Source organism: Oncorhynchus kisutch, linkage group LG4, assembly GCF_002021735.2.
Source record: "Oncorhynchus kisutch isolate 150728-3 linkage group LG4, Okis_V2, whole genome shotgun sequence".
NCBI lineage: Eukaryota > Metazoa > Chordata > Actinopteri > Salmoniformes > Salmonidae > Oncorhynchus > Oncorhynchus kisutch.
Window position 1 is genome coordinate 41056025 of NC_034177.2, and position 9618 is coordinate 41065642.

Consider the following 9618-nt stretch of genomic DNA (forward strand, 5'->3'; position numbering starts at 1 on the left):
TCTCAAAACTTTTGGCCATGACTGTACAGTAGGGGACTGAGCACATCTGGGTGTTATCCCTACTGCCTCTGATCTGGAGGACTCACTAACACAAATGCTTTGTTTGTAAATGAGGTCTGTGAGTTGTGGTGTGCACCAGGCTATATGTAAAAAATTATAAGCAATTTGAAATAATTTATACTTTTTCTTTTGATACTTAAGTATATTTAAAACCAAATACTTTTAGACTTTTACTCAAGCAATATTTTTCTGGGTGACTTTCACTTTTACTTTAGTCATTTTCTATTAAGTTATCTTTACTTTTACTGAAGTATGACAATAGGGTGCTTTTCACCACTGATTACCACAACGCACTCAAATCTCAATTGAACTACAAGTACCAGAAGACAACGTTAAAAAACGAGTCGAACACATCATTGGTCGAAGTGCAGGTGAGAGCACAGGTTGGCTAACTTGTAAGTTGTATTTTATTAATGTATAACATTGTAAGCTGTAGTTATTATATGTTAATTACAAATTGATATGACATTGTTTGCCAAGTAGTTAGCCAGTTAACCGATGTCAGCTGTTAGCTAGTAGTAAGCTAGCTGCTATTCGGCGAGTAGTAAGCTAGCTGCTAGTCGGCAAGTAGTTAGCTTTGGCCAACTTGCTAACTTAATGAATAATGTTAGCTAGTTTGTCTAGCTAGCTATATAATATGTGGAAACGAGGGGAATATCAGCTAAGGGTGTTAATGTTTTGTCTCTAACCAGCAGGTTTGACGGCTTTAGCTAGCTAACTTGACTTTGTAGCATGTGGCTAGCTAGCAAAATAGCTAGCTATGTCAACACTTTTGTGTGAAGGTGATGTAATCGTGTTGAAGTACGCAGCTACATGCAGCAGCAGGAGAGCGTTTAGCCATGACCGGGCTCTAAAAAGGGGCCACTAAGCTAACGTTAGGCAGTTTGCTCATGATATTTGTCTATACACTATAACTTACATGTCACAGTAAAACCTGGCTCACAAATTGTCTTACCTACTAGAATTAGCTACCTGTGACAGGTAACGTTAACTAGACGGTTTTATTTTCCAACTAACTTTATCGCCATATGCTGATGGTAGCTAACTAGTGAGAATGGGTAGTTTATTTATGGTTTGGTACACTGCACATATATCTAGTTAGCAAACGTCAGCAATTGAGGAACTTGAATTGGGGCCTTAGCTTAGTCACAAAGTAAGCATCACAGCTGATAGCATTGCAGAGAAAAGCCATTTTGGTCAACAAACCTACTTGATGAATTTGGCTAAATGTATTCATACATTTGATCATACTCTTTCCTCCTTTTTTGCTTTCCTTTTCAGTAAGGAAGGTGGGACATTGCTTTAGTTTTTGCCCAGCTCTTAAAGGTTGAATCATGGACCAAGACAACAACTCTGAGGTAAGTTTGGGGACTGCTGGACATGGGTCACTGCATAATGCTTTGACAGCTGTTATTTTGATCGTTTTAAAAAGGCACACAGAGTACAGCTTCACACACATCTGTTATGTCCCATACAGCTGTGTTATTTGAAGAACACAGCTCTATGCTGATCATAATACATTAAGCAAAACAAAAATTTTTAGAATTTTGTCCCACTCCTGTACTAACCTTGATGTTAATTGTCTAAGAATCAGCGTCACAATAAATCTGGCTACTAAGCCCTTGAATACATTGACAAAATGTTTTCATTGACATGTACACTTTTAGAATGACTTAATGACTACATATGCTTTTTTACTTTATTTTTAGGATGACTTGGTAGGTCCCTCTGAAGATGCGTCTGAAGATGAGTCACTGCCTAGTCATCCCCCTGGACTCTGTGAGTACCCTTATTTACGTAAAATGTATTTACTTTTCTCTCCGTCTGCTTGGCACCAAAAGCTCATATTGTTCACAATGCCCATGTGTGAGAAAAAGGGGAACCGTCCTTTACTTTCCAAGCTTTAACACTACTATCCATGTTCTCTTAATGTCTGTGAAGTCCTCCCACAGCGATGTTATGTTTGAAAGTCTGTTCTAACTTGTTTGTAACCTTTAATTCAGTAGGCTACAACATGTACTGTTCACTCTACCCATATCTGACAATCACATTCCTTTGGCATATCGAAGTATGTTGTCTTTCCTGCCATCCAATTCAATGATGTAGGAACTAAAGGTTCTTTCCGTTCTTGCCTTTGTCTTTCGCTCTTACTTGCTCTATTTCTCTCCCCTTCCACCTCTCCCTGGCTGGTTCCTTTATAGCGGACTCTGAGGCGGTGGAGCTGCTATGGCAGGTGCGTGCCCAGCGGCGCCAGTCTTCCCCAGAACTCCCTGAAACAGTCACCCGGCTGACTGCCCCAGATGGCAGCCTGCTCTACTTGGTAGGCACCGCCCACTTCAGTGACAGCAGCAAGAAGGACGTGGCCACGGTGAGCACAACAAATCTGACATGCAAGCATTAAGAGCTGTTTTCCTTGACACAGCTTATCCTAGCCAGTTTGGCCGGACAAAGTTGAATTACTGTTTAACGGATGCCCCGCCTCACTTTTCTCCACACTGAAAAAAAAAATATATATAGCCTATGTTATTTTTTTGGCCAATCTATGCGTCTCTTTGTTTATAATGCACTGTCCGCTCTCCCTTGAGGCTTTCCCAAGTTGATGCCCAAGAGACCAAACAGCCTCAGATCATGCGCTCAGATCATGTTCGAGCCTCTGATTGGACAGTGAAATACACACACACTCGCACCTGCAGGCGACGTACAGATGTTTAATTTCTCTCTCACGCAGCCAAGGCTAAAGCCAGCATAAATTCCTACTATTTATGTGTCCAGGTTAAACTTGGGACGTCCCTCATTATAAACAAACAGTCGGTTAAATTCATGGTTATTGCATCATTTTCAGATGAATAAGAAGTGATTTAATAGACGAAACAACAATGTAACTTAACTAATTGAATGGCCAGAGATCAGGGCATTCATCAGCAAAGACGCAGTGCAAGCTGATAGTGTTTTGGACAACCAAATTGAAGTCAAAATGATTGATGAAATCGAAGTATCAGCTGTATGGTGATTTGCGATTCATAACTTACATTTTACCGGTACTACCAGTAGTAGTAGTAGGCCAACCGATAACACCACAACAGAATGCGTTTGAAGTGATGATGCGCTGCTGACAACAGCTAGCATGTCCAGCAAAGTACATTGCCAGTGGCACGCACACACTTTGTGCAGATCAGCAGGTGGGGCATTTCGTGGCAGCCAGATGAGACAATCGAAGGAGTATACGGTGAGCAAAGTTACTGGGCTGAATTTAGTCACGCTTGATCTATATAAATTTATGCTTCTAATTGTGCATGTTATAAACAAACAACAAATATTTTGATGATGATAGGTTATACTCTATGGCTGGATGTATACATTTTTTCCAATGCTACATTCATTTGATAGACCTAACTTGATTGACCCTCTTTCTACAAGGCCTACTAGTCTATGAGAGGCCCAATCATATTTGTATGAATATTTTGTTAACGCCTAGGCTATAGAGATGCATTCAGGTAATTAACTCAATATTATGTATCAACATTTTAATTTGATTACAATTATTTATTGTCAATCTTTCTTGAATTTGTTAGGCTATACAGTTAAGTAGATGATTAATGAACTGATACATTCATACAAACATTTTTTTTAATCATTTTTAAATATGATAGAATATTGCATTCTATTATACATCCTATGTGAATAATGTTCATTAGTAATCTGAAAATCAGTCAAATTGAATATTTATCCTATTGTTCATGTCCATATAGCCTAGGACAATGTGGTAAAGTACTGTTATTCCTTATCCACCTAATTTATATATATTTTAAGTTGCTCGCCTTGCTTTTTGGGGGGGAAATCTGTTAAATAGTGACTCAATTTTGTCTGGCCTTACTAAAAAGTATGCCGAATGAGGAATCTCCATTCAAGTACATTTTTGACCTAGACAGAATCTGTGTCTGGGAAACCGGCCTTAAATGATTGTCATAGGTATCTCCTGGAATGGCCTCTGTTGAGTTCGTTCAAATTCATGGGATTCATACATTTTCTAAATGATTGTCCTTCAGAGATGATTGAATAAAAAGTATTTTGAAATCTGCCAATCAGAACTATCTATTTAACCTTTTTTCAACCAGTCAAGTCAGTTAAGAACAAATTACTATGACATCCCCCTTACATGTCCTGGTTTCCCAGACTCCTGTTTGTTTTGTCCCCTCAGGCAAAATCCATGCTATTGTCAGTCTTGTACTTCTACCTTTGGCTTTCTCTCTCTTACCGCCCTTGCTCCCCTTTCTCCCCTTCCTGTCCTCTCCTTCTACCCCCTTTCCCTGTTTTACTCCTCTCCTTATCCTCCCACTCTCTCCTCCCCTTTCTCCCCTGTCCCCTTTGTTTGCCTTCTCCCCCATCTCTTCCCCTCCCTCAGACGATCCGTGCAGTGCAGCCAGACGTGGTGGTGGTGGAGCTGTGCCAGTACAGGGTGTCCATGCTGAAGATGGATGAAAAGACACTGCTGAAGGAGGCAAAAGACATTAATCTGGACAAGGTCCAGCAGGCCATCAAACAGGTACGACTATTGGGGGGGGGGGGGCAGTTTGGCTTTTTTTTGTCCCTGAAATTAGTTTTTTTTTTTTTATACGATAATCGAGAATTTCAAGAAGCATTTTTCTAACGCTTGCTAGTGGACCCAAACTGTTACAGACGTATATCTATCCTACCCTGCCTTTCTAAAGTCTTCAAAAGCCAAGTTAACAAACAGATCACCGACCATTTCGAATCCCACCGCACCTTCTCCGCTATGCAATCTGGTTTCCGAGCGGGTCATGGGTGCACCTCAGCCACGCTCAAGGTCCTAAACGATATAAACGCCATCAATAAAAGACTATTCTGTGCAGCCGTCTTCATCGACCTGGCCAACGCGTTCGACTCTGTCAATCACCACATTCTTATCGGCAGACACAACAACCTTGGTTTCTATAAATATAGTTTAAATATAGTATCAGCTTCCAATTTCGCAACAAAGCCTCCTTCACTCATGCTGCCAAACATACCCTCGTAAAACTGACTATCCTACCGAACCTAGACTTCGGCAATGTCACTTACAAAATAGTGTCAAAATAACACTCAGACTGCTTCCAATTTGCTATCACAGTGCTGTCCGTTTTGTCATCAAAGCCCCATATACTACCCAACACTGCAACCTGTATGCTCTCGTTGGCTGGCCCTCGCTACATATTAGTTGCCAAACCCACTGGCTCCAGGTCATCTATAAGTCTTTGCTAGGTAAATCCCTGCCTTATCTCAGGTCACTGGTCACCATAGCAGCACCCACCCGTAGCACGTGCTCCAGCTGGTATATTTCACTGGTCATCCCGAAATCCAACTCCTCCTTTGGCCGCATTTCCTTCCAGTTCTCTGCTGCCAATGACTGGAACGAATTGCAAACATCACTGAAGCTGGAGACTTCTATCTCCCCCACTAACTTTAAGCATCAGCTGTCAGAGCAGCTTACCGATCATTGTACCTGTACCCACCCTATCCATAAATAGCCCACCCAACTACCTCATCCCCATATTGTTATTTATTTGTTTGATCCTTTGCACCCCATTATCTATACTTGAACATTCATCTTCTGCGCTCTCACTCCAGTGTTTAATTGCTAAATTGTAATTATTTTGCCACTATGGCCTATTTATAGCCTTACCTCCCTAATCTTACTACATTTGCACACACTGTATATAGATTTTCTATTGTGTTATTGTGACTGTGTTATTGTGACTTGTTTTATCCCATGTGTAACTCTGTGCGCAGTGCTTTGCTTTAATTTGGCACGGTCGCAGTTGTAAATGAGAACTTGTTCTCAACTGGCCTACCTGGTTAAATAAAAATTAAATAAATATTGAACATGTTAACAGTATGTGCCCTATAGAATCAGTTTTGTTGAAATAACAAAACGGCAGTGATATTGTATTTAACCAGGCAAGTCAATTAAGAACAAATTCTTATTTACAAATATGGCCTAACAAGAAGTGAAATGCCTCCTATGGGGATTATTATTATTTTTTAAACACACCTCAATGTGAGAAAAAATGGACAACGCAGACAGAAGACACTAGCAACAGCACAAATACAACAGCAAACAAACAGTGGGTGTGTGTGTGTGTGTGTGTGTGTACGTGCAGGCATGCGCGTGTGAAGTAACACAGCATGCTTCCTTACATGAGGCAACGCAAACTAGTGACATCGGGTGACAAATGGAAACAACTACGTGTCTCAACAACCTGTTCATCTATTTGTCCTTTGAACTCATCCATGAACACCAGGTCCTAGACTTTTAGGTTGTCTTGGAGGGAATTCCAAGACCAGGGGGATGAGTAATGAAAGGACCCCTTTCCATGCTCAGTTCTAATTATCTGGACTGTTAGCATAGAACAAGATATTGAGATCTGAGCTTGTTTGTGTTTTAATTGCTCTGCTAGAAGAGAGGATAGATTGGTTGTTAACTTACAGTTCACCATTTTGTCTCTTTGGTATTTTATTAGGATCCCCTATTAGCTGTTGTAAAAGGAGCAGCTACTCTTCCTGGGGTCCACACAAAACATGAAACATAATACAGAATGACATAATATAGAACATCATTAGACAAGAACAGCTCAAAGACAGAACTACATACAGCTTTCTCCTATCTGTCCTTCCCCCTCTTTATTATGTCCTCACAGAATGGAGTGATGTCTGGCCTGATGCAGATCCTGCTGCTCAAAGTGTCGGCTCACATAACAGAGCAGCTGGGCATGGCTCCTGGAGGGGAGTTTAGGGAGGCCTTCAAACAGGTGAGACATTCACGCACTCACTAAAAATAGTTCATCTTGATAAGGGTCACAGGTTTGTTCTCGCACAAGGTGTCAGGTCAAGGTCACAAATACTTTCAAATACACACTAATGTTCTTATGTCACACAGCATAACATACTGAACTTAACACCCTCTTACCTGTTACCCACTAGGTACAGTATTAGTAAAGTTGTATGTAAAGACCCTCCCTCTCTCTTCTCTCTACCCAGGCGGGCCGAGTGCCCTTCTGCAAGTTCCACCTGGGGGACCGGCCTATCCCGGTGACATTCAAACGGGCCATCGCTGCTCTCAGTCTGTGGCAGAAAGCCAGACTGGCCTGGGGCCTGTGCTTCCTGTCAGACCCCATCAGGTACAATAACCTGACAGTTACTCCTCTCTAGTGTCTAGGTTAAGTCCACAGCTTACTCCGCTATACACTTCCTCTCAGTATTTCCTTTGGTTAGTATGTAGTAAGATTAGAGCAGAAATATTATTAGGGTGGTACTGTATTTAGTAATATCCAATTTAATAATAGATTTAATTTATATAGGGCTTAATTTATTTACCTGAATACAAATGAAGGCAAGCTATTGGGAATTAATTTGGGGACTTGGTTAAACCCAGTTGGTGCAATGCTTTTGTTATTGCAATATGTTTGTTGTTGTTGTGTGTCAGTAAGGAGGACGTGGAGAAGTGCAAACAGAAGGACCTGCTGGAGCAGACGATGCTAGAGATGATTGGCGAGTTCCCCGCTCTCCACCAGACCATTGTAGCTGAGCGAGACATCTACCTCACACACACGCTCCGCCAGGCCGCACGCTGTGTGGAGGCGCCCCCCAATGCCCAGAGTGAGTATCGCAGCATCTGCCTGTTTCACTTTTCACCTGAGGAAGTCCACAGACAAGTTTCTCCATTGGGCTGTTCACACTGCTCGTGGGAAAAACACTACCATATCATTGGTTGTAGTCTCCGCAAGATTGCAATTAAATCAATGAAAAGGCTTACTTTCTGGCATAGTTTTCCGTCAGCAGTTTGATTGGACCCTTACTCTGAAAGATGGACGAGCTGGGTTATTGTGTCTGTGTTTTGCACACTGCCTAAGATGCCAATTAAGTTTATCCTCAACTCCTAATGTATCTATGCATAATAGATGGACTGTTACAGACCAATGTTTTTTGGGAACATGGATGCCATTTCAGCTGGATAAATTCGCTTTGTTTCTTGTAACAGAAGTGCCTGCTGTGGTGGTGGGAGTGGTGGGGATGGGCCATGTCCCTGGCATCGAAAGGAACTGGGAGAAGGATCTCAACATTCAGGAGATCATGAGGTGTGTGTATCTTTCTTAGCAGTCTAGACCAAGTTATTACTACTTATATTATAGAGCAATAGGATCATTGTATTTCTGCATCTTCTAACTTTTATGAGTTAATATTGACCCTCTTTCTTTTGCTTTTCTGTGTGACTGTCAGTGTTGCGCCCCCATCTCGTTTTGGCTGGATGTTGCGCACGGTGCTGAAGGCTGGGGTGATAGGAGTACTGGGATACGCCTGCTACCGTGCAGGAGGGGGCATGGGGAGGGCTCTTCTTTCCCTACCCGCTGTCCAATCACTACTGGACAACCTGCGACCACTGCCCCCAGCAGCGGCGTGACCCCTCTCCTATACCTGTGACATGAACGATCCCCTCTAATACGAAAACAATGCATCTACCACCAATGGCCTTATTGATAGGAGGGGTTAGAGGTCAAGATTCACCTCCTACCCTATGAACTGACATGGACATAAGGGGTCCGAGAGCTTGAGCCGCCCTCCCTCGTTTCCTTCCTTCCTCTCCTCCATGTCCCTGTGGAACACAGAACAGTACTGCCTAAGAAACCATGACAGTACCCTTATTTTATTTTTGTATATTTAAAAAAAGAAATGGCAAAAGAAGGATTTTTGTAAGATTTACAAATGTTTTTCCATTTATATTACATCTGCTATCCCCCACATTCCAATTAATGTTACATTGAAATTTGAGATTTTGGTGCATATGGTCTTTGAAGTTGATATTATTGGCCCAAGTCATTATATATCAAAATAAACTGGGTGGTTCGAGCCCTGAATGCTGATTGGCTGACAGCTATGGTATATCAGATCGTATACCATGGGTATTACAAAACATCTACATTTACTTCTCTAAGTACATTGATAACCAGTTTTATAATAGCAGTAAGGCACCTCGGGTTTGTGGTATATGGCCGCCTCGTTGCACTTAACAGCCCTTAGCCGTGGTGTATTGGCCATGTACCACACATCCTCAGGCCTTATTGCTTAAGTATGTATATATATATATATATATATATATATACAGTTGAAGTCGGATGTTGACATACACGTTAGCCAAATACATTTAAACTCAGTTTTTCACAATTCCTGACATTTAATCCTAGTAAAAATGCCCTGTCTTAGGTCAGTTAGGATCACCACTTTATTTTAAGAATGTGAAATGTCAGAATAATAGTTGAGTGATTTATTTCTGCTTTTATTTCTTTCATCACATTCCCAGTGGGTCAGAAGTTTACATACACTCAATTAGTATTTGGTAGCATTGCCTTTAAATTGTTTACCTGAAACATTTGACCCAAGTTAAGACTTCCACAAGCTTCCCAAAATAAATTGGGTTGATTTTGGCCCATTCCTCCTGACAGCAGGTGCAACTGAGTCAGGTTTGTAGGCCTCCTTGCTCACACATGCTTTTTCAGTTTTGACCAC

The 9618-nt window shown here is 41.5% G+C and overlaps 1 protein-coding gene across 3 annotated transcripts; it reads left to right on the forward strand.

Moving 5' to 3' along the window:
- The first annotated feature begins 330 nt into the window (after positions 1 to 330).
- trabd (TraB domain containing) lies at positions 331 to 8973 on the forward strand. 3 transcript variants are annotated; one of them, XM_020481022.2, is made up of 10 exons: positions 331 to 431; positions 1342 to 1418; positions 1770 to 1839; positions 2262 to 2428; positions 4463 to 4603; positions 6756 to 6866; positions 7096 to 7235; positions 7541 to 7713; positions 8096 to 8192; positions 8335 to 8973. In XM_020481022.2, the coding sequence occupies exons 2-10, from the start codon at positions 1395 to 1397 to the stop codon at positions 8513 to 8515; spliced, it is 1104 nt and encodes a 367-aa protein (XP_020336611.1). In that variant the 5' UTR covers positions 331 to 431; positions 1342 to 1394; the 3' UTR covers positions 8516 to 8973. The 3 variants fall into 3 exon arrangements, with proteins under 3 accessions (XP_020336611.1, XP_020336610.1, XP_020336612.1); XM_020481021.2 differs by having other exon boundaries at positions 363 to 455; XM_020481023.2 differs by having other exon boundaries at positions 401 to 443.
- Positions 8974 to 9618: the final 645 nt, after the last annotated feature.

What these genes read in the sequence shown, in the direction of transcription:
- trabd (XM_020481022.2), top strand. Translation starts at nt 1,395, where the DNA reads ATGGACCAAGACAACAACTCTGAG. An exon ending in TCCAGCAGGCCATCAAACAG is followed by an intron (nt 4,604 to 6,755) that starts GTACGACTATTG and finishes ATGTCCTCACAG; the next exon opens with AATGGAGTGATGTCTGGCCT. An exon ending in TTCCTGTCAGACCCCATCAG is followed by an intron (nt 7,236 to 7,540) that starts GTACAATAACCT and finishes GTTGTGTGTCAG; the next exon opens with TAAGGAGGACGTGGAGAAGT.